The sequence below is a fragment of the Bos grunniens genome, chromosome 10 (assembly GCF_055505025.1).
Source record: "Bos grunniens cultivar Pamir isolate PY7600 chromosome 10, Bosgru_T2T1.0, whole genome shotgun sequence".
NCBI classification, from domain to species: Eukaryota; Metazoa; Chordata; class Mammalia; order Artiodactyla; family Bovidae; genus Bos; species Bos grunniens.
Genome location: NC_141174.1, coordinates 44,798,574 through 44,823,710, shown reverse-complemented (window position 1 = coordinate 44,823,710; position 25,137 = coordinate 44,798,574). Strand labels below are relative to the sequence as shown.

The following is a 25,137-nucleotide window of genomic DNA, read 5'->3' as shown; positions in this document are numbered from 1 at the left end:
TTTATGAAATGGGGATAATATAATTTAAGTCAAGGACTCCTGGGCCCAGCAGAATACATGACTCAGAATAAACTTGGTCATGTTTCTTTCCTCTTTCTTTTTCCTTTCTTTTTCCATAAGTCAGTCTAGTCTTTCTCGGAGTCAATGGAAAACATTTTCTGGCATTTACATTAAACTGGTTTTTGAGAAATGAAATTGCCATATCAAATATGTCACTACTGAGGTTCTCCATGGTTTATAAAAAAGTAAGTGATTCAGAACCAATTAGGGAAGAACACAGAATCTGCATTTGGAGCTCAGGGATTCCTATACTATTGTTTAAGGACATGCTATATCATGCATCCCACCTTATCACTAACCACCTGCTTCAGTTCCAGGTCACTAACCTCAGGATCTAGGTCATCAAGAACATTTTCCAACTGTTTCAGTTCCTCTTCTGAGAGTTTGCCAAGAAGCTCATCTTCATCAATATTCTTGTATTTCTCCAGCTCTTTTTGAAAAGGGAGTGCCATGGTTTCTTATATGCCTTTCTCATGGGCCACGAACATTTAACTGTGCCAGCTTCCTAAGACTTCAGAATACTAATAAGAAGAAAGAAAGACTGTTACCTCCTTTTGATAAATAGGACTTATTAGCAGGAGACAGAGCTATGCTATCTGCCCATGGAGTCTTTCCACTGGACGAAACAGTCAACAAAATAAGTAGTATTATCTTCATCACAGCCTGTGTGCTTACAAAGTATTTTCATGCATATTATCTCCCTTATTTAGATTTTTACAATGACGTGGAAAGGAAGCCTGGAGAGATATAGATATCACATTTTACAGATGAATATTCTGAGGCCAAGTGAAACATGAGGCAAGGGGGCAGGGCACAACTTTTAAAAGAATGACATAGCCATAGGACATGACAAAAATTGGTTAGAACCAACAAGGTCCAAGGTGGCAGAAGATGTGACTTCCAGTAAACATTGAGCCTTATTATATGCTCACTGTAACACATTAGCATCTAAATGACACACCCACAGGAGCCAGGACAGTTCTGAGGTCAACCAGCAAAGGCCAAAAAGTGGGCAGTGGCCCATTTCCTGGAAATCTCCACCCTTTTCCCCAAACAGCTAGAATACTCCTCCCCCTTATTCAGTTTCAGCTTAAGTTCAGTCACTCAGTCGTGTCTGACTCTTTGTGATCCCATGGACTGCAGCATGCCAGGCTTCTCTGTTCTTCACAATGTCCCGGAGTTTGATCAAGCTCATGTCCATTGAGTCAGTGATGCCATCCAACCATCTCATCCTCCGTCATCCTCTTCTCCTTTCGCCTTCAATCTTTCCCAGTGTCAGGGTCTTTTTCAAATGAGTCAGCTCTTCGTATCAGGTGGCCAAAGGATTAGAGTTTCAGCTTTAACATCAGTCCTTCCAATGAATACTCAGGACTTATCTCCTTTAGGATGAACTGGTTGGATCTCCTTGCAGTCCAAGGGACTCTCAAGAGTCTTCTCCAGCACCACAGTTCAAAGGCATCAATTCTTCGGTGCTCAGCTTTCTTTATAGTCCAACTCTCACATCCATTCATGACTAAGGGAAAAACCATAGCTTTGACTAGATGGGCCTTTGTTGGCAAAGTAATATCTCTGCTTTTGAATATGCTCTCTAGGTTGGTCATAACTTTTCTTCCAAGGAGCAAGCGTCTTCTAATTTCATGGCTGTAGTCACCAACTGCAGTGATTTTGGAGCCCAAATAAATAAAGTCTGTAACAGTTTCCATTGTTTCCCCATCTATCTGCCATGAAGTAATGGGACCAGATGCCATGATCTTGGTTTTCTGAATGTTGAGTTTTAAGCCAATTTTTTCACTCTCCTCTTTCACTTTCATCAAGAGGCTCTTAAGTTCCTCTTTGCTTTCTGCCATAAGGGTGGTGTCATCTGCATATCTGAGGTTATTGATATTTCTCCTGGCAATCTTGATTCCAGCTGTGCTTCATCCAGTCCAGCATTTCTCATGATGTACTCTGCATATAAGTTAAATAAGCAGGGTGACAATATACAGCCTTGAACACTTCTTTCCCAATTTGGAACCAGTCTGATGTTCCATGTCCAGTTCTAACTGTTGCTTCTTGACCTGCATACAGATTTCTCAGGAGGCAGGTCAGGTGGTTTGGTATTCCCATCTCTTTAAGAATTTCCCACAGTTTGTTGTGATCCACACAGTCAAAGGCTTTAGTGTAGTCAATATAGCAGAAGTAGATGTTTTTCTGAAACTCTCTTGCTTTTTCCATGATCTAGTGGACCTTGGCAATTTGATCTCTGGCTCCTCTGCCTTTTCTAAATCCAGCATGAACATGTGGAATTTCACAGTTCATGAAATTTCACAGTTGAAGCCTGGCTTGGAAAATTTTGAGCATCACTTTGCTAGCATGTGAGATGAGTGCAGCTGTGCAGTAGTTTGAGCATTCTTTGGCATTGCCTTTCTTTGGGATTGGAATGAAAAGTGACCCTTTCCAGTCCTGTGGTCACTGCTGAGTTTTCCAAATTTGCTGGCATATTGAGTGAGGCACTTTCACAGCATCATCTTTTAGGATTTGAAATAGCTCAACTGGAATTCCATCACCTCCCCTGGCTTTGTTCATAGAGATGCTTCCTAAGGCCCACTTGCCCCCTCCCCCTCATTAGCCTATGAAATTACCCATTGCTATAAAAACTGACAACCCATACCCTGGTGCTGCTCTAGCCTCCCGGGATGGCCCACACTCTGTCTGTGAAGTGTGTTTCTAAATAAATCTACTTCGTACCTATAACTTTGGAGAAGGCAATGGCACCCCACTCCAGTACTCCTGCCTGGAAAATCCCACGGACGGAGGAGCCTGATAGGTTGCAGTCCATGGGGTCGCTAAGAGTCAGACACGACTGAGTAACTTAGCAGCAGCAGCAACCTATAACTTTGTCTCTCACTGAATTCATTTTGCAATGAGACATCAAGAACCCAAGCTTCATTAAGTCCTGAGACCAGGTGTGTGCTCTCAGTTAAAAGATCGCAGGTTCAAACCCCAATCAGAGTTGCATGGTTTACGCAAGCGACTGAGAGCCTTGCTTGAGGTCTCACAGCTGGGATGTGCCAGGCCTGTGGAGTCCCCGTGGAGTAAATGCCTTCCCACCAGATTACTTTGCCTCCTTCAGCTTTCCACAGAGAACAACAATGAAAAACAATGCGCTAATTGTAAGGCAGTTGTAAGGAGCAGACTTGTGTCTTTTCAGAGGGAGAGTGATGTGAAGAATACAAAATGGGGCTCATTCAGGAAAGAGAGTTTGAACCATCCATGTGAGAAAGCATTGTCAAGAAACTCCCCTGCAACTAAACTAAGACAGAGTCTAAAATTCTGGCTACTCTCTCCACTCTTCTCCCTTCTTTTCTTCTTTCTCCACCTCCCATTCTCTTTCTAGTCTCATTTTCTTTTTGTTTCTAAAGCCATTCTCCCCAATTCTTAGTGCATGCTAAGTCACTCCAGTCGTGTTCGATTCTTTGCGATCCCATGGACTGCAGCCTATCAGGCTCCTCTGTCCATGGGATTCTCCAGGGAAGAATACTGGAGTGTGTTGCCATGTCCTCCTCCAGGGGATCTTCTCGACCCAGGGAATGAACCCACATCTCTTATATCTCCTGCATTGGCAAGCAGGTTCTTTGCCACCTAGTGCCACCTGGGAAGCTGTAATTCTTTGTACCCCTAGACTATTCTTTTTTCAACTTTCTCTTTTTATACTACCTCCCTCCTAAACTTCCACTCAAAATGAAAATTTTCTCCAATCCCTTCTTTCTGGCAGAGGGACTTTACTAATCTCCTCTAGAAAGATAATACTGCATTCAGGAAATAGCAATGTGCTTAACTGACTGTGTTTCTCTTTTGGCAGTATTAATATCAAGCAGATATTTCAAGGCAATAAATACTTGTGTAAACCTACTGTTTGCCAGGCATGGTTCTAAAAAACAGGAATACACAGATAAATAAGATATGACCCCTTCCCCAAGGAGATCACAGCTCAGTGATATATACGTATGTGTGTGTGTGTGTGTGTGTGTGTGTGTGTGTACATATATATGTACATATGTATAGGATGTCTTCCCTATACATCTTGCCAAAGAACCAGGGCTTTATTCTGTTCCAGATGGGGAGTTACTATACATTTTTCAAGAGATATATAACCTTTGAAAAATAGGCTGCAAAGCATGTTACAGCCACTGCAGCCAGCCCAACGGTGCGCCCTGAGGGGACACAGGATAGGAAAGAACAGAATACTGGCCCTAGAAAAGGTGCATATCAAAGGAATGATTTCAGTGAGCCCAGTCTTTTGCAGCTCCCCACATATAAAAAAGTGCTAAATTCATTAACTTGAGATGTTTGGTTTTCATTAATTAATAGTAATCTTTTGATGGTCTGATTCCCTGGTTTTTGTAGCAAAAAACCCTATATATATGGGTTCCTACGGGTTCCTAGCATACCTCTCGGAGAAGGCAATGGCACCCAACTCCAGTATTCTTGCCTGGAAACTCCCATGGACGGAGGAGCCTGGTAGGCTGCAGTCCATGGGGTTGCTGAGGGTTGGACATGACTGAGCGACTTCACTTTCACTTTTCACTTTCATGCATTGGAGAAGGGAATGGCAACCCACTCCAGTGTTCTTGCCTGAAGAATCCCAGGGACGGGGGAGCCTGGTGGGCTGCTGTCTATGGGGTCACACAGAGTCAGACACGACTGAAGTGACTTAGCAGCAGTAGCAGCAGCAGCATACCTCTCAGAGTTATCTGAGAGACTTCTGACCAGGTTTGAGTCCTCAGAAAGTCCACTGAATAAGACATAATTCTCAGCTTTGAGGTTGTGCTTTTTTTTTTTTTTCAGTCGACAAGTGCTGCAGCAGAAGTCATGAACACAGTAGGATGGGTGGGGGAGTTGAGTGGAAACTGTGAAAAAAGTTGTGTTCGAGTCTTGAAGGGAAAGGTCATGAGGCGGATGATGTATGCAGGGAATGGCAACAGCATAAACAAAGGTACAGGATAAGGAGGGACTTTCCTGCTGGTTCAGTGCTTAAGACCTTGCACTTCGACTGCCAGGGACTCTGGTTCGATAGCTGGTTGGGAAACAAAGATCCCATATGTTGCAAGGTGTGGCCAAAAAAGCAAAACCAACAAAGACGAAAAAGAAAGTACATGATGCTTGGTGAATGGCTGGTGTGGCTAGAGGGGAGGAGCAGGGGGGAGAGGAAACAACAAAAGACAAGGTGGGGACGCCTGTGAAGGGCCTTCCCTATACATCTTGCCAAAATCTGGGCTTTATTCTGTTCCAGATGGGGAGTCACTACACATTTTTCAAGTAGAAGAGTTGGTCTGAGAAGACTTGTTTTCAATAAGGTAATTCAAATGGTAAGAATGAAAACCAGGTTGTTACAGAAAGAGATTGGATGTGGGTGGGCCACTTAAGAGCTATTGGAATATTGTTCCTCTCTCCTTATTTCTACTGTTTACCATGTACCAGTTTCTGGTTTTCTATTTTGGTGTCTTTTCCATATCCAATGTAACTCTCTTTCCCTTCCATCTGCCTCCCTTCTTTTAAACTTCTATTTTGGTGTCTTTTCCATATCCAGTGTAACTCTCTTTCCCTTCCATCAGCCTCCCTTCTTTTAAACTTCTTTTAAACATCAGCCTCCCTTCTTTTAAACTTCAATATTCCAGTAAAAAAAACAAAACCAAAACAAACCAGAAAAACCCTAGCCTACTAAAGTCAGAGAAACCAACTGGACTGTATACACTGTTTTCTGGTCCCAACTACCGCTAATTTATTATGTGAGTCTGGACAAGAATCTCAGCCTGCCACGCTCTTAGCTATCAAATGAAATGGTTGAACTACCCTATGGTATAGATTCTAAGACACACGGTTTCTCACATTTAACACTTGGAAATTGAGGACTGTCCCACAACTGATGGTCCTACAATTACTCGTGACCTAGCAGTGGTCAAGAAGTCATATCTGCCATGCCTATAAATACATAAATATGAAAAGCAACAGCTTCGAAACTAGCAAAAGGGGTGTCAGGGATTTGCAAAATGTCCCAGGGACTTTTTAAAAGAGTGAAACACTCTTTTAAAACTTATCATAAGGTTTAAGAGCCAACATCAAAGCCTTTTAGATTTTTTACAGGTTTTTAAAATTTAAATAATTTACCATTTATTTAAAATTTAAAAAATTACCACTCTTCATGGCACGGAGGAGATATTGTGTGGAAAAGACGAGTGATTCAGAAAGTTGGAATCTGAACATGAAGAAGCTTTAAGACTATTAACCAATTCATTTCCACTTTCCCTTTTTATGTATGCACAGAGGTGATATATGATTTTTTTTAAACTATGCGTATCCGTAGACACTTTATTTGTAGTAGCCAAAACCGTAAACAACCTGAATGATCATTAGTAGGTGAGGAGATAAACAAATTGTGGTAACCCACCTAATGGAATTGAGAAGTAGAATATTTCCTGCCATATCAGTAAACAAAGGCTCTCACAGTCATCAGTGATTGCAGCCACCATGAATGCTGAGCCCCGAAGGAACTCGGGAAGGAAAGAATACCTGCCATCTAGCAGCCATCAGACCAGTCATGCTCCACAGTAAGCCTTGAGGAAAGTCAGGATGTGAAAACACAGGATACTGGACCCAGAGAGGTGAGGTATATATTAAAGGAATGATTTCAGTGAGCCCAGACTCCTGCATCTTCCCATACATAGAAAACCACTAAGTTCCTTAATTTGAGATATCTGGTTTCCCTTTAATTAACAATAATCTTTTGATGTTCCGATTACTTGCCCTTTGTTGCAAAACTTCTATATAATCTGCCACCCCCATTTGCCTCCTCAAAGTGGTCTCTCAGGATTACTTGAGATGCTGTCTCCCAGGCTTGACATCCTAAAAATCCCCACTGAATATAACATAACTCTCAACTTTTAGATTGTGAATATTTTTTAAGTCAAAAGAATCTACTCAGAAATAAAAAGTAATGAACTATTGATACATACAACAACATAGATGAATCTCAAAACAATTATACTGAATGAAAGAAGCCACACCAAAAAGAATGTATGTGGCATGGTTCCATTTGTCTAAAATTCTAGAAAATGTAAACTGATCTATATGACAGCAAGCATATCAGTAGTTGCTTAGGGATGGAAGAGAGGTAGGGAGGGGAAGAGGAGTATGAAGAGGCATGAGGAAATTTGGTGGGTTTCTCATAACGGCTTCACAGGTGTATGCATTTGTCAAAACTCGTCAAACTTTTGCTTCAAATATGCGCAATTTGTTGAATGTCAATTCAAAAAACTATGTGTAAATCTAAAACAGCTCTTCAATACAGTAAAAAATACATTTTTAAGAAGGGTCACTTTCTTTTTGGTAATGCTGTGTGCCTTTCAGGATCTCAGTTCCCTGGCCAGGGACTGAACCCAGGCCCTGACAGTTAAAGAATCAAGTCCTAACCACTGGCCCACCAGGGAATTCCCAAGACGGGTCACATTTTATTTGGTAGCATGGGCACTTCCCTAGCGGTCCAGTGGTTAAGACTTCATGTTTCCAATGCAGGGCGTGCAAGTTTGATCCCTGATGGGGGGTGGGGCAGAGGGAAAAAGATCCCACATGCTGTGAGATGCAGACAAATGATGAAAAAAATTAAAGACAATAATTGGCAGAATTTTTCTTCACAGTGCTATGTAAAATATTGGTATATTTTATGACTCAGGTATCTTAGATAAGATTCTATTTGTAGTTCTGGTCCAGAATTCTACAAGTATACCCCAACTTCTTATCTTCCCCTGAAACAGACTAGTTCTGGTTTTCTTGATCATACCATTAATTTACCAATCATGAGTAAGTGTTCGTGTGTGTGCTTAGTTGTTCAGTCGTGTCCGACTCTTTGTGACCCTATAGACTACAGTCTGCCAGGTTCCTCTGTCAATGGGATTCTCCAGGCAAGAAGACTGGAGTGGGTTGCCATTTCCTCCTTTAGGGGATCTTCCCTACCCAGGGATTGAAACCGCATCTCCTGCATCTCCTGCACTGGCAGGCAGATTCTTTACCCCTGAGCCACTTGGGAAGCTGAATCTACCGCTCACTTCCAAAATTCTGATCAGCTGAATGTCCTCCCTTTCCACCCTTGTCTCACCAGTTACCACTTCCACTGGATTCTTCCTGCATGATACTTTTCACATCATCCTTTTCTGTCAGTCTTGTTTTAGATCTTTGTTCCTTTGGACTTGGAGTACCCTCATTGCATTTTTAAAGGATTCTATTCTTCCCTCTAAGCCATCAGAGTACTATAGTTAGATCATCTTTCTTCACACTGCAAACAAGCCACTTCCCTGATTAAGGACTTACAATGGCTCCCTTTTGTCTACAGAATGAAATTTACACAACCTAGCATCCCAAGCTCCCACTGTTTGGCTTTGATCTGCACTTTGCATTTTCTGTCTTCATAACTTTCCTGAGGGAGCCCTCCAACCCAGCCAAAATGGTTTATTCACTCTCTGTGGTAGGCAGAATAATGGTGCCCTAAAGATGCCCACATGCTAATCCCCAGAATCTGGGATGTTACTTTACATGGCAAAGGACTCGGTGTGATTAAATCAAGGATCATAAACTAGGGAGACTATCCTGGATTATCTGGGTGGGCCCACTGTAATCACAAAGGCTCTTAAAAGATGGGACAGGAAGGTAGAAGAGTCAGAGAATGAGATGTGATGACAGAAGCAGAGGGACAGAGTGATGCAATTGCTGGCTGTGAAGATACAGGAAGGGGCCAAGAGCCAAGAAATGTGTGCGGCCTCTAGAAGCTGGAAAGGTCTGGGAATGAATTCTCCCCAGAGCCTTCAGAAAGAAATGCAGCCCTGCTGACAGGCTGATCTTAACCCAGTGAAACCTGCTTTGGACTTCCCACCTCCTAAGCAATGCCATAATAAATTGTGCTGTTTTAGGCACCTGCATTTGTGACAGCAGCAATCAGAAACTAATATACTCCTTTATTCATGGACTTCCATTTTCCCAGATAATTTTTCTGGACACTAGTTTGTCCCTTCCCTCTGCATTCACTCCCGGCACTGCTCTGTGCCCCAGGAAAGTGATGTATTTACACAGCATCATCAGGCTTCCTTGCTCTCTGACTTGTTTGGCCAACAGGAGGCACTAGCAGGAAACTGGAGGGAGGCTGGTGCAGAAGGCAATACGGCCCACTAGCAAGCCTTCCCTGTAGGGCTGCCCCCACCCCTGTCTTGCTGACTTGAGGCCTGGGGGTGATGAAGGGTCCCTGTGTGGCTGGTGCCAGATTTCCGTCTTGTTGGACTCCTTACACCCTCCCTACAACTCTGTAAATAGGATCCTTATTTAAATTCCCTCAAATTACTCAGTTGAGTGTGTCCTCTGTTTCTTGTTGGGACCTTGGCTGATACTGTAATGTCACTTGGAATGCTGTTCTCTGCTCTCATGGCCAATCCATGAGCTTTGCTTTGGAGACCTGGCTCAGGTCCCAGCTCTGCGGACCACAGAATGTCAGGGCTGAGTGAGGCCTGAAAGGTCATCCAGTCCAGCAACATAGATGGTTTTTCTCCTACTTCTCTGACCACTTCTTCTTGGTCTCCTTTGGCAATTCTTCCTCTGCCTTAACTACTGGCATGTTACAAGATCCTGTCTTACCATTTCTTTTCTGACATTGCACATTCCCCCTGGGAGAAACTTGTCCCCTCCAAAATTCTCATTATAATCCACATCCTGAGGACCCTCAAATCTTTGATTAAGACTTTGTTCCTTGAGGACTAGATCCATGTATTCCCACTGCTGAACCAACACTTCACTGAATCAGGCATCTCAAATGGTAGAAGTACTTGCATCATCTTTCCTGCCAAATAGCTTCTCCTCCTCTGGAATTTCCAATTTCAGAAATTTGGCCAAGGAAGCAGGGAACCATCCTTGACATCTCCTCTTCCTTGTCTCCTCCTCATTCATCAATCCAGTCCTTAAACCTAAACATGTTGAGGATCCATCTGCTTCACTCATCTGCACTTCCACATCCAGTCTCAGTCCATTTTGATCAATTCTTCATACAAATGGCCAAAGTGGTCTTTTAAAATAATTCTTCCCTAGTTACTTAAAATCCTCCTGTGGCTTCCCTTTGCCTTGAGGATAAGGTTCAGACCCACAGTCTGACCTCTGTCATCCTCATCAGCCTCATCCTGCTCTGTATCCCCAGCTTCCCCTGGCTCCAGCCTCCTGGACTGCTTCCAACTCCTGGATCACGCCTTATGTTGTTTCCTCTGCTCAGAGCACTCTTACCCCTTCTTCCTCTGGCTGACTGCTAGCCAGCTCAGCTCATCTTCCAGTCTCAATGTAAGCTTCAGTCAGTTTGGTGCTCTGTAATAACCTAGAGGGGTGGAATGAGGGGGCGAGTGGGAGGGAGGCTCAACAGGGAGGCAAGGTGATACACGTATACATATAGCTGATTTGCATTGTTGTACAGCAGAAGCTAACATGACACTGTAAAGCAATTATACTCCAATTAAAAAATAAATATGAATGTAAGTTTCAATTCCTCGAAGTTGCCTTGTTTGTAATCCCAGGCAGGTCTGAGTCATTCCCCACCCCAAGGCACACCCCTTGTTCAGAGCTCTTCTTGACTTTATTACAACTGCTTGTTTTATCTCTGTCTTTTTTGCTAAGCTCTGTGAGGGTGGGGACCGTATCTGTTTTAGTCACTGTTATGGTCCTGGCTCCCAGCACAGGTCTTGACCCAGGATAGGCATCCAACAAATATCAAATGAAGGAAATGAGCTCAGAAAGGTGAAGTGACCTGTTGGTTCAAAACTAATCCCATCATATCCACAGCCTCCACTTTCTGTCATGGAACTTTCTGAGGCCACTTAAGCACAAAACAGTTGCTCTGTTCCCTAAATTCAACTACACCGCCAAACCCTAGAGGACAGGGATGATGTCATGATTCTTCTATTCCTAGGCCTCTTGTAGATTCATTCAACAAATATCTACTGACAGCCCACCTTTTTTCACTGCTGGGACAAGAGCAGTGAGCAAAACAGATGATATCTCGTACTGGACCGGAGCTGAGCTTACAGTTTGGCAGTAGGAGAGACATTAATTAGGTAGTTACAATAACATGTTAATACTATGTGACAGTCCCTGTTAAAACAAACTGCATATGTTGCACTCGTGCATCAGGAGGGTGTGAAAAATAAAAATAATGCACCCTCCTGAAGCACAACTTTGAAGATTTGGGGGAAAGCTGGTTTTATTTTTAATAACAAATATAGATGTATGTGGACATATTATTCACACAGCTTTTAAAGTCAAATCACAGATTTCTGGCTCAAGGATGGCCTGCTTTAGCCCCTACTCAGGGCTCCGAGTGTTCACACTTGCCCTCTCCTCCTATTAGTGATGCCGCAGTGGAAAGCTTCCAACATCACTGCAGTCTCACCTCTGGTAGAGTGCTTGTCCCATGGCGAGCTCTCAACCTGCAGCAAGAGACTAATGGGCACACTGGAGCGAAGCAAGTGCCAATCAGCGCTTCAGGAGTCCAGGTGCACATGCATACCAAGAAGGTTAGAAAACGAAAACAGGAGCAAGGACTGGAGCTGAAGGAAGGATGACTTGGGCCCTTCAATAACTCTCCCTATGAGAGACATGAACCCTGAGAAGGAGAGCAAGCAGTGTGGCTTTCTTTACTTCTTCTCCCACTACCTTACTTGTATATGTATTTCATAACTGGCATGAAAGAGGAAAACCAGGTACAACACAAAGTGCCCAAACTTTGGCCTCACCTCCACGCAGACTTGGAATCAAACCCAAATTCAGCCCTATTTAATAAGCCTGCTCCAAACCAAAGACCCATTTTTACAGAAGAGTAACAAAAAACACTTGTAAAACCTAGTGAAAAGTTTTTTAAATGGGTAAAACTGCCATGAATTGCTTAGGAGTACATATGTATCTGGGAAAGCTACAAAGGACAACACATGGAAAGGACAGACATCTCAGAAGGAGGGGCGGGGGATCTGATGGGGAAAGGACGACCTGACCTTCCACCTCACTGATGATGATTTCATCCCAAGAGGGGAGGTCAGTATGTGAGAAGTTATTATTCTTTATTACGTATCTTCAATATTTTATAATAATCTTTAAACAATGAGTGAACCAGTTTGCACAAGACAGCCAAATCTACATTTTCTAAAACTAATAAATTAGAAAAAAAATCAGCTTAGCAATATATCCTCCAACAAAACAAAACAGGAATTTTTAAATTGGAGTATAATTGCTTTACAATTTGTGTCCATTTCTGTTGAACAACAAAATGAATCAGCTACATGTATACGTATATCCCCTTCTTCACCCCCCCATCCTACCCCCCTAGGTCATCACAGAGCACGGAGCTGAGCTGCCTGTGTTATAAAGTAGCTCCCCACTAGGTATCAAAACAGGAAGTAATCCTACATATTTAATTTCTTTCTAGCTGCAGGCAAATACAAAGATGTGTACAAAACACATAGCCTGTGTTTTGGAATCTAGCTATTTCAAGATGGCTCTTTCGAGTCTGTTTTTTTTGTTTGTTTTTTTTTAAGTAACCGAGTGGCTCCTGCCATATCCTCAAAAATCTGTGCAGGAGATGCAGGACAGAGAATGGGGTGTGATAAGGAGGAATTTCAGGCAAAAAATATGAGAAAGCAATTGGAAGGGGCAAGCTGAATGGAGAATGAGGAATAGATCTTACCAGAATGAAAAGATCTCACAACACAAACGTGGCCATAGCTTAACCTGCTCAAAATAGTCTCCTTTTAAAACAGTGTGCCCACCAGTAAGCACTCCCTCCAGGTTCAGAAGAGAACAGGAGACAAAAAGCATAGGTCTTGGAGTCAACTAGCCCGGGATCTGATGGCTACAATCCATGTGCGAGTGACAGCCTCTCCGAGCCTCTGTCTCATCCTCGGTGAAACAGGCAGAGCAGTACTTATCTCAGAGGGTGGGGGTGATGTTTAATGTGGTGACGTATGTACTGGGAACAGCTGCTAACACATTCGAGCCCTCAGTCAAAGCCATTTCTCTTTTGTCCTTGGGTGCAGTCTTCTACGTGGGCTATTTGTTCCCTCCATTATCCTTGTCAGGATCTGTTGAATGTGGAGAGGCAGCACCCTATAGGAACCCTGGGTCAGCGCTGCCAGGTGTAGTGAGCTGCCATGGGGAGGCTGGCCAAAGTATGAGATAGGTTTCCACCTGGGCAGGAAGTTGCCAAGAAGCTTCCTGGCGGGGGCAGAAGGGTTCTAACATGGAAAATCTCACTGTCTGCTCAGACCGCCACCTGGTTTCTAATTCTCCTGGCAGGTCCTACTCCCTGTCGCTGCCCTATCCTTTGTCTGGCCCTATTCTCTGCTTTCTAAGGAGTTCCTGTTTATGGACTTCTGTGTACCTCCTTGCCTTCCACTTGGGTGTCTGGGTCTCCAGCTGTCTATTGGTTCTAGCTATGTCCCCTCATCTTGGCTTTGGGAAGTTATGGGCTTCTCACTTCCTGACTGGCACCAAGGGTTCCCTACCGTTTGTTGACAAAAGCTGGCTGCTGTCTGCTTATGAATCTTTGACTCAACTATCTTCTCTCCCTCTCTGGCATCTATCTCCTAGTTTGATTTTGATCAAAGCTTTGTTAAGGGTTACAGGTGCTATGTGCCCTTTGACTCATGACTGCCCATCAAGATGATATGCAAAATATTTAATAACTGGTGTGAAATGGGCATTGGGCATCAGAATGGATGTCGGCTATAAACAAGAGGGGTGGCTGACCCTGCATATATTGGCTGAACAGCATCCCAGCTCCCTAGACTCCAGACCCCTCCCCTCTGCTCTGACAAGAGGCCTCCTGGTTCTTTCACTGGACTGAAACCTCAGATTTCCTCCTTACTCCTCACATCCTGGCTTGCTGCAGCTGGTCTTGTGCCTTGTGTCATGAGCTCCTATTACCCACAGTCCTAGGGCTGACCTTCTCATTCCCTCTCTATTCAGCTATCACCAGGGAAACCCAGGAATACAGATGATACACAGGAAAGAGATGGGCTAGCCTTGGTGCCAAACCAGGGGGGCAAAACATAAAAGCATATGAGTGTGTCTGTGTGTAGGAAAAAATCCTTGTAGCAAAAGATTCAGTATAAAATTAAAGTGTTATATCTTAAGAATTGGTTTCTTAAAATATAATCTTAATCTGTTTTCTTAGTCTGGTAATAGGAAATCTCTTCTGCACTTGCCTTCTATGAGCTCCTTTGATCCACTTATAGTCTATAAGGAAACATTTGGTTGTATGTGATTCACAAATAAAGCGAACAAGAGGAAATCCTTGAACTTCTGTCAGAAAGCTGGGTCTGTTTTTCCTCCAATGTTCCCCTAATTCAAAATAAAAAGAACCAGCACCTAGAACTTCCTGCTATAGAGGCGCAGTTCTTGAACTCAGAGAGAAAACGGACAGCGCTTTCAGGATGGTTTGTGGGGAGGGCTAGAAATTCTAAGGTATGGGAATTTCAGAATTTGAGGTTGGAATTAGGGGATGGGGTGTCTTAAGAATAAACGATTGATAGTAGTTAAAGCAAGAAAGAGAACTTCCCCTGACCCCACTCACTCCTCCAACAGGACTGAAGTCTTGAGTGAGCGCAGTGAGACACAGACTCACTGTGAGCTCCCTGCAGGTTCACTGCAGGCGTCCACACTGTCCTCCGCAATCCTTTCTCTTTGTTTGCTTGTCTATTTGATCGATCACCCCAACTTTTAATTTAAAAAGTTCAAATCTACACAAAAGGTACAAGAACAGAACACCCATATACCATTCTCTTTGATTCACTGTCGTCATTTTGCTACATTCTCCAGCTTCCTCCCCAGCCCTTTACTCCCCCTACCCTGAACCAGCTGAAAGTTGCAGATGTCATGCCGTTTTGCCTCTAATGCCTACATCTCAAAAGAAAATGACAGTGTCCTACATGACCACCGTACCATCGCTGCACCTAAGGAAGCAAAAAGTAATTCCATGATATTTATCTAATATGTAGTCCATAGTCAAATCTCTCCAATTGTCTCCAACTAATCAATCATAGCCTTTTTTTCTTCTTCTGATTTAGGATCCAAAGTTCATACATCCCAATTTATTGTTAAGTCAGTTGAATATTTTAATCTACAATACCCTGGCCCCACCATCTTTTTGGCAGGAACATTACACAGGTGAAGTTATGACCACCTCATTGCATAACCCAACAGGAAACTCATGGTATGTGTTGGTATGCTTGATCATTCAGCCGAGCTGATAACTTTCTCATCTCTCTATTGTAAGGACACATTTTCCCTAGGTACTATGTGGCAAGATACTTTGAAATAATGTCAAAATCCTCTTCCCTAACAACCTCTGGCTCAAAGGTTTTGTCATCTGTGGATGAATCCTTGCCTGAATCAGTTACATTAGAGTTGCAGAGCACTGGTTTTCTGATTCTCTCATTCCTTCTATTGTGTATTTATTATGCAAACAATGACCCATCAGTACCCATCCTCTCTATCCTCAGTGTCTGAACTCTCTGGTTACTTTCTCTGCCGTTCCTCCCCTTCTCCTTGCTCACCATCTCTGAGGGCTCCTGCCTAGCCCTGGGGAGCCATTTACATCTCCCTTTACCTCTCATCAGTTCACCTTCAGCCAATTAAAAACAAACACAGAAAATCCACAGCATGTTGTTGTCTACATATTTATACTAATTCACAAAAATTAAAACAGTTGTAATGCATATTTATTGGATTAGACTGCAGAGAGTAGAGAAAACCAGTTCTATTTTTGAAAAAAAAAATCAAGTTGCCTAAACCCTGAAAACTCTTTCTTCCTCACTAGGTAAAACCTCCTCTTCTGTCAGTGTCAGGCTTTCTATAATGGTGTTGAACAGACGCACCCTCCTCTCCTTAGTTTCTTGATATGAGAGCCTTGGAAGAACAGAGGTTTAGAAATCATTTAGGCGGAATACCCGGTTTTACATGGAGAAAGAGGTTAACAGAGGTGAACAGACTTGCCCAGGGTCCCTCAGCTCCTTAACGGCAGAGCTAGGGAAATGGGTTTTTATGATACCTGCTCCGACCTTCTTTTCATTCCCTTCTCAAGGACCTGGTGATCCCGATGTTTAATAGGCAAGAGGAAGCCCACTGCATTCACAGCCTTCGTTGCTAAATCGCATTTTGCCTGCATCACCTTCCCATCTTTGAATACTTCAAAAATTCCCATTAGGAGCCATTATTGTCATTGTTATTATTAAAAACTAATTTTCACTCCTGCAGGTCAACAAGGAAAATTTAGGAAGACTCAAGGGAGCACATGCTAACATAACTTAAACCAGAAAAAAAAAAAAAAGAGTCTCACGACCTGCATCAGGCCGCTCTCATAACGCTGCTTTCTCGGAGGCTGAAACACCCTGCGGGTGACAGTTCCAGCCGGAGTCCACCCTTCCCCGCCGCCCGATCTAACGCTGCAGTGACAGGCATTAGGCTCCAGGAGCTTGTCAAACGTTCACAGGAGAGAAGTGGGGAACAAAGCCCAGCGTGGAAACACCCGGCCCCGCAGCTCAGGGAGGACAGAGACCGCGCCCTCCCTGCGGCGGCTGGGGGATGCAGAGACTGCGGAGCCGCAGTGCAGCGCGTGGGACCCACACCCGCTGGGCGCCTCCCTCCCGCGCAGCCCTCCACCGCGCTTTCCTCCGCGCCGCGGGCCGATCCGAGGAGGCCAGAGGCGGTGCCGGCTCCGCACGCCCTCCCGGCTGAGCGCCGACCCCGCAGAGCATCCTTCCGCGGGCAGGGAGGGCGCGGCCGCCCCGCGCTGCTGGCCTGGGGGCTGCAGACGGCACCTCTCCCGGGGGGGCCCCCACCCACCCCCGGCGCGCTCACCCGTGCGTGCGCCCATCCCGGAGCGGGCGGTGCGGGCAGTCAGTCCGTCTACCCCGAAGTAGCGGGGCCGGCGAGCAGGGCGGCGCCGTGGCCCGGGAGAGCGCGGCGATCAACAGGCGGCTCCCGGCCGGGCGCGGCGCCGGGGCGCGCGGCTGCCTCGGAGCAGGCTGGGAAGCGTAGTTCGGAGCGGCGAGCGGCGGCCGCGCGGAGGCTGGACCCCCTGCCCCTGGCTGTCACCCCGGGCTTCCCCACCCTCCGCTGCAGGTGTCCTCGCCCGGAATCTGAGTCCCGACCCTGTAAGCGCTGTGCGGGCGAACAGGACCTCAGCCTTGGGACCAGGCTGTAACGGGCTCTCTTGAGAAGCCCGGGGCTACGGATAGGGTGGGTGGCAAAGGCTCTCCAAGCTCGTGAGGAGCAGCTGGGTGAGTGAGCACCGTTACTTCGAAGCCGTGAGAACACCGGCTTAGACACAGACGAGGCCTGTCCTGGGTTTTACTGGCTTTACGCCGGCCTCAGGCGGAGCGTGGGGAGTAGTGGTTGGGGCACATGCCTGGGCGTAGGGAGGTGGGGTGTGGCGAGGCTGATCTAAAGTTTGTGGGTGAGGATGTTCGCCAGCCCATGCACACGTGGTGGCTTCACTGAGAGCCTCAGCATCCTCATGTGTAAAGTATAGACTTAAAGCTTGAAAGTAAGTTGTGAGGACCAAATGCATTTTAGGTGCGTATGTGAAAGCCTTGTGGTCAGGCCCTTAGCACATACTCAATAACGTTCCTGAGGGGTTACAGGGAGACCCAGGCACACTTCCGATCTTGAAAGCCCTGTGTATAATGCTAAGTTGTATAGTTGGCCTCGTTGGTCTGGATAAATAAATGTTAAAGCCCACCGAGTTTGCTGTTGTCAGCTATTTAGCCGGCTCACTTCACCCAGAATATGTACTGTGATGTGTCCTCTATGCCAGGTTCTTGGGAGCTACAAAGACAGAGAAAATACTGTCTGTTCTGTGAAGCATGGAAGCGGGGGTGGGGGGTGGGGGCTGGGGGTGGTGCGACCTAGGACAAAGATTGAAATTATGAAAATACATGGCATAATAAGGTTACCTTCCAAAAGCATTTTCTACCACATGTGACATCTCTCCTTTTTGAACTCTTGCTGCATACTTTCAATGCAATATTTCACGTTATGGTGGGATTTGCATTTTCCAGATGTGGTGGAAGGAAAATGAACCAAAGGGATGGATGCAGCATTGCTGGCATAATCTCTGAAACAGGCAAAGAGTGAGTGGATGTGAATCAGCATCATAATCTGGCAATGACCTGTGCAGTGGTCATGTGACCCCCCCAAAAATGCTGCAGAGAAAATTCCATGTTTGAAAATAGTAGCATCACTTTGCCTTTGTGGAAGTACATTCCTATCCATGTTCTCATTTGACTTTTCCAACAACACTGTGAGATGCACGGTGAGGATTTTCTTCAGAGTTCCAAGAGGCACAGAGAGGTGATATGAGTTATTCAAGGCCATCCAGCTGGTCACTAAGCCTTCTTCTCTCCTTCTGTCCTGGCCTTCTCTGAAGAGGCACTCTCAGTGCTGTCTTTCATTTGTACATTTCAAAACAGGGCCATGTTTTCCCCAGGAAGAGGGCTGAATCAGAAAATAAACTTAATTCTTAAAGGCCCTTGGAACTATAAGCTAGAATAGTGGCATCCGGTAGCTGCTGACCGAGAGCCCAGTGTTGTGTCCACTAGCAGCTCTGTAGTGATGGACTACAGCTTCTGTCACTACACTATAGTGATGGACTACAGACTCTGGGGAACCTCCTCACCAGAATGGCGAATGTGCAAGACAAGGAGTGAAATGAAAGGGAGGTGTGGCCACATCAATTTAAATCACATTCCCATGTTTTCCTGTATTTTTTTTATTCCAAATGTCCTATGTAACAGATCAGATGCCTTTGACTTTTTTTATGTTGTACATTTGTCACAAATTATAGCTTTCTGTTAAATAAGAATAGGACTGCTTACAGATCAAGCTAGTCGCTTCCCCAGAGAAAGCTGGTGGTAGGCATAAGCTGAAAATAACAAAGCAATTTTATCAGATTGTAAGAAAGGGTAGCAAATGTTTAATATAGCAAAGATGCTTTGTTGTTGTTGTTCAGTCACTAAGTCATGTCCAACTCTTTGCGACCCCATGAACTGCAGCACACCAGGCTTCTCTGTCCTTCACTATCTCCCTGAGTTTGCTTAAACTCAGGTCCATTGAGTCAGTGATGCTATCCAACCATCTCATCCTCTGTTGTCCCCTTCTCTTCTTGCCCTCAATCTTTCCCAGCATCAGAGTGTTTTCCAGTGAGTCGGCTCTCCATATCAGGTGGCCAAAATATTGGAGCTTCAGCTTCAGCATCAGTCTTTCCTATGAATATTCAGGGTTAATTTCCTTTAGGATTGACTGGTTTGATCTCCTTGCTGTCCAAGGGACTCTCAAGAGTCTTCCCCGACACCACAGTTCAAAAGTGTCAATTCTTCAGTGCTCAGCCTTCTTTATGGTCCAACTCTCACATCTGTACATGACTACTGGAAAAACCATAGCTTTGACTATACAGACCTTTGTTGGCAAAGTGATGTCTCTGCTTTTTAATACACTGTTTAGGTTTGTCGTAGCTATTCTTCCAAGGAGCAAGCGTCTTTTAATTTCATGGCTGCAGTCACCATCTGCATTGATTTTGGAGCCCCCAAAAATGAAATCTGACACTGTTTCCACATTTCCCCCATCTATTTGCCATGAAGTAATAGGACCGGATGCCATGATCTTAGTTTTTTGAATGTTGAGTTTTAAGCCAGGTTTTTCACTCCCCTCTTTCACCTTTATCAAGAGGATCTTTAGTTCCTCTTCACTTTCTGGCATTAAAGTGGTATTATCTGCATATCTGAGGTGGTTGATATTTCTTCCAGTAATCTTGATTCCAGCTTGTGATTCATCCAGCTCTGCATTTCACATGATGTACTCTGCATATAAGTTAAATAAATAGGGTGACAGTATACGGCCTTGACATACTCCTTTCTCAATTTTGAACCAGTCCATTGTTCCATGTCCAGTTCTAACTGTTGTTTCTTGTCCTGCATACAGGTTTCTCAGGAGGCAGGTAATGTAGTCTGGTATTCCCATCTCATTAAGAATATTCCATAGTTTGCTGTGATCCACACAGTCAAAGGCTTTAGCACAGTCAGTGAAGCAAAAGTAGATGTTTTTTTTGGAATTCCCCTGCTTTTTCTATGATCCAGTGTTTGTTGGCAATTTGATCTCCTTTTCCTCTGCCTTTTCTAAATCCAGCTTGAACATCTGGAAGTTCTTGGTTCATGTACTGCTGAAGCCTAGCTTAAAGGATTTTGAGCATAATCTTGCTGGCATGTGAAATAAGTGCAATTGTATGGTAATTTGAACATTCTTTGGCCTTGCCTTTCTTTGGGATTGGAATGAAAACTGACCTTTTCCAGTCCTATGGCCTTTCTTAGTCCTGCTGTTTACCAAATTAGCTGGCATTAATAAGTGCAGCACTTTAACAGAATCATCTAAGATTTGAAATAGCTCAGCTAGAATTCCATCGCCTCTACTAGTTTTGTTCAAGTGGGCCTTAGTAATGCTTCCTAAGGCCCACTTGACTTCACACTCCAGGATATCTGTCTCTAAGTGGTGAGCGACCACATCATTATTGTTATCTGGGTCATTAAGAGCTTTTTGTACAGTTTGGTGTACTCTCTTTCTCACTGGCTTCCTTGTGTTTTCCCACAAGGAAAATGTATGCATGTAATGAGATGAATGAAGCACTGTTTCAGTTGAAGACTGTGAAAGGAAGCTGGCAAACAAATGATTTCGTAGGTTAAAGTCATAGTTGGCAGTCAAAGCAGAGATACAAGAGCTATCCAACAGCCCCAGCCCCATTTATATGAAAATTCAAAATTGAAACACAACTCCTAGAGCTGGAAGGGACCTTACAGATCATCTTGTCTCGTCTCTTCTTCATGCAGTGAGGAGGCTGATACATCGACAGTAAATTCTCAATGGACCATATAGCATACATCACTGAGAACACACAGAAGATACTGTTGCTTGCCTACTCATCATCCATTCCCCTCTCTTCCTTCTTTACAGAAGCCTGTTCAGATGTTTGTCTATTGGGGAACGTGATGCTATTACCATCCAATACTAACCTATCATGGGTACGGGGAATAGAATCCTATTGACTGGCCTTTCAGAGATTAGGGGTGGGCATGTGACCCAGTTCTGGCCAGTGAGACCTAAGGAGGGGTTTGCTGAAGGGCTTCTGGGAAAGGTTTTCTTGCTCTTAAATAGAGACATAAAGAGAAATATGCCACCATCTGCATGAGATGTTGTTGCATCTGGCTATGCTCCCTGAAACTGGAATAGCCATCTTAGAGCTATCAGAGGTTCCAAGCTTAGGACAAAGCCAACGCACTGATGATGGCAGACTAAAGAGAATGAACTTGGGTCTGTGATGTTGTTGTTGAGTCAGTAAACCAATCAGCCCTGGTGCTGCCCAGCTTCTGGATTTCTTGTAATATGAGATAATAAATATCCTTATTGTTGAGACCATTTGAGATAGAGTTTTCTGTTACTTGAAGCTGAAAGAATCCTAAGTGTTGCAGATGAAATGTGAAAACAAGTTCTTTGGATAGAATGAAGTTGATAAAAACAAACAACCACCACAACCCAAGGCAAAGAATAGGGATATTATCACCTTATGGATAGAAGCATGCATTTTAACTATGGTTAAACTATGGTTTCTAATCCAGACAGATCTGGATTGAACCCATTTATTTACTGCTTGCTTGATTGTGGTCACATTTCTTTAACCTTTCTAAGCCTCGTTTTCTTCACTCCTAGACTGGGAATATTAATACTTACTACATGGGGCTGTTGTGAGGATGAAATTAGATAATTTGTGTCAAGTAGGCTACAAAGGATGTGGTGCTCAGTAACCACTAAAGGAGTGATGACTATCTTGATGAAGTATGAATTATCTTATTTATAGTGTAATAAATAACACAGTAACAACAAGCATCTAAAAGTGAATCACTGTATAATAGTGATCATGTTAAATGAGACCACAAGTGTGCAATCAGCAGAATTCAGAATGTAGGAAACTTTACAGGACAACCCAGTTCTTCGATAAATAAATTGCAAGAAAAATAAAAGATGGAGAGCTTATGCTGCTGCTAAGTCACTTCAGTTGTGTCCTACTCTGTGTGACCCCATAGACAGCAGCCCACCAGGCTCCCCCGTCCCTGGGATTCTCCAGGCAAGAACACTGGAGTGGGTTGCCATTTCCTTCTCCAATGCATGCAAGTGAAAAGTGAAAGTGAAGTCTTTCAGTCGTGTCCGACTCTTCGTGACCCCATGGACTGCAGCCTACCAGGCCTCTCCGCCCATGGGATTTTCCAGGCAAGAGTACTGGAGTGGGGTGCCACTGCCTTCTCCAGAGAGAGCTTATAGATACACAGAAATAAAAGAGACAAATAACCAAATGCAATGTGTTGATATTGATTTGAATAAAGCAGTTGTTTGGTTATCTTATGGTATTAATTTAAAATTGTTTGCATGTGATAATAGTATTGTTATTTTTTAAAGAGTCCTTATCTTTTGGAAAGATATTACTGAATATTACTGAAAAAATGCTGAATATTTACAGAAGAAATAATATCTGAGATTTTTCTTTTCAAATAATCCAGCATGAGAGTATTTATGAAATAAGATAGGCTGTGAGTTGATAATGGTTGAAACTGAGTAGTGGAGCTTTATTAAACCATTCTTTTTACATATTCTGGGTACCTTTTGACCCCTTTCCTCATGATGAGAACTTTTTAAGGTCTATTCTCTTAGCAACTTTCGAATATGCAATACTGTATTATTAACTAGAGTCACTATGTTGTACATTATATCCCCATCACTGGTTTATTTTGTAACTAGAAGTTATAAAATATATATATATATATATATTTTCTATATATATTTATATATATTATTATATATATAATATATATATTTATATTTATATATATATGATTTCTATATATATTTATATATATTCTATATATAAAATATATAGAAGTTTGTATCTTTTGTCCCCCTGCACCCGTTTCACTCACTCCCCACTCCTTGTCTCTGGCCACCACTAGTCTGTTATCTGTGTCTAGAAGCTTGGTTTTTGTTTTTGTTTTAGAATACACATGTAAGTGAGATTATACAGAATTTGTCTTTCTCTTCCGACTTATTTCACTTAGCATAATGCTCTCATGTTGTCGCAAATGGCAAGCTTTCATTCTTTTTTGTGGCTAAAATATCTCTGTATTTTTAAAAGACAGCTTCCCTGAGGTAGATTTCGCATATCATAAATTTACCCTTTTAAAGTGTACACTTCAATGGTTTTTAGTATATTCACAAAGTTATATAATTGTTACCCAATCTGACTTTAGAATATTTTCAAAATCCCAAAAAGAAGCCCCATATTATATATCAGCAGTCACTCCCTCTTCCCCTAACACTCCCAGACCCTGACAAATACTAATCTATTTTTTTGTCTTCTCTGGATTTGCTTATTCTGGGTATTTCATATAAATGGAATCATATAACATGTGGTCTTTTGTGACTGCCTTCTTTCACTTAGCATAATGTTTTCAAGGCTTATGAATGTTGTAACATGTATCATTACTTAACATTTTTATGATCAGTTCAGTAATACTCTACTGTACTGGTATATCACATTTTCTTTATTTTTCAGTTGATGGACATTTAGTTTAATTCCACATTTTGGCTATTAAGAATAATGCTTCTATGCACATTTGTGCACAGGTTTTCAAAAAATTTTATTTATTTATTTTAAAAGAAACAAAGATAAATATTTTTAATGATAAAAGTTACAATTCACAAAGAAGATAGACATCATAAACTATTAGACACCTTAACAACAAAGAAGCAAAGATAATAAAGCAAAAATCAGAAGAAATAAAAGGGAAAAGAAAAAATATATAATCATAGTGAGACATACTAACATTTCTCTGAGAATATTTTTATCAAGTGCAGAAAAAATAAGAATAGGAGTATCTTGAATGGTGTCATTAATAATTTAAATATATTTCTATTTAATTTATATTAATCATATCCTATTTATAGCTCTTACTTCGTTATTAGCTATCCATAGGACATTTAGAAAAACTGGCAAAAAATTAGACATTACTAAATTTCAAAAAGTAGAATTTTTTTTATGTGTGTGATTCAGTTATACACATGTTATTTTTTAAATTATTTTCCATTATGGGTTACTACAAGACACTGACTATACTTCCCTGTGTGCACAGGTTTTTGTATAGACATATGTTTTTATTTCTCTTGAGTATATACCTAGGAATGGAATTGGTAGGTCATGTGGTAACTTTGGGCTTCCCTGGTGGCTCAGATGGTAAAGTGTCTGCCTGCAATGCAGGAGACCCAGGTTCAATCCCTGGGTTGGGAAGATCCCCTGGAGAAGGAAATGGCAACCACTCCAGTACTCTTGCCTGGGAAATTCCATGGACAGAGGAGCCTTGTAGGCTACAGTCCATGGGGTTCAAAGAGTTGGAACGACTGAGCGACTTCACTTCACATCACGGTAACTTTATGTTTAGCATTACTATGTTTAGCGTTTTGAGAAACTGCCAAACTGTTTTCCAAAGTAGCTGCACCATTTTATATTCTTACCGGTAATGTGTGAGCATTCCAATTTTTCCATATCTTTGTCAACACTTGTTGATGTGTCTTTTTAAAAATAATCATTATAGCCATCCCATTTAGTGTGAAGTGATATCACATTGAGGTTTTAATGTGCATTTCTTCAGTGCATAATCATATTGAACAATTTTTTCATGTGCTTACAGATCATTTTTATATTTTCTTCAAAGAAATGTCTATTCAAATCTTTTGTCTACTTTTTAAAAACAATTTATGTTTTAATTTATTTTTGGTCGTGCTGGGTCTTGGTTGCTGTGCGCGAGCTTTCTCTAGTTGCAGTGAGGGGCTACTTTCTAGTTTGGTACATGGGCTTCTCATTGTGGTGGCTTCTCGTTGAGGAGCACAGGCTCTAGGGCACACGGGGCTCAGTAGCTGCAGCTCGTGGGTTCAGTAGTG

General features: G+C 42.9%; 1 protein-coding gene and 1 pseudogene across 4 annotated transcripts in view; one reads left to right on the top strand and one right to left on the bottom strand.

Annotated features, from left to right (window-relative positions):
* The window catches only part of TMOD2 (tropomodulin 2), a 48,189-nt gene extending 31,110 nt beyond the window's left edge, over window positions 1-17,079 (bottom strand). For all 4 annotated transcript variants that reach the window (XM_086320944.1, XM_086320946.1, XM_086320945.1 and 1 more), the window contains exons 1-2: window positions 16,966-17,079; window positions 387-581 (exon numbers count right to left, since the gene is read on the bottom strand). In XM_086320944.1, the coding sequence (XP_086177070.1) occupies window positions 387-512 (126 nt within the window). In that variant the 5' untranslated portion in view covers window positions 513-581; window positions 16,966-17,079. The remainder of the gene's footprint in view (window positions 1-386; window positions 582-16,965) is intronic.
* Window positions 14,978-17,375, top strand: LOC147364451 (uncharacterized; annotated as a pseudogene).
* The last annotated feature ends 7,762 nt before the right edge of the window (window positions 17,376-25,137 follow it).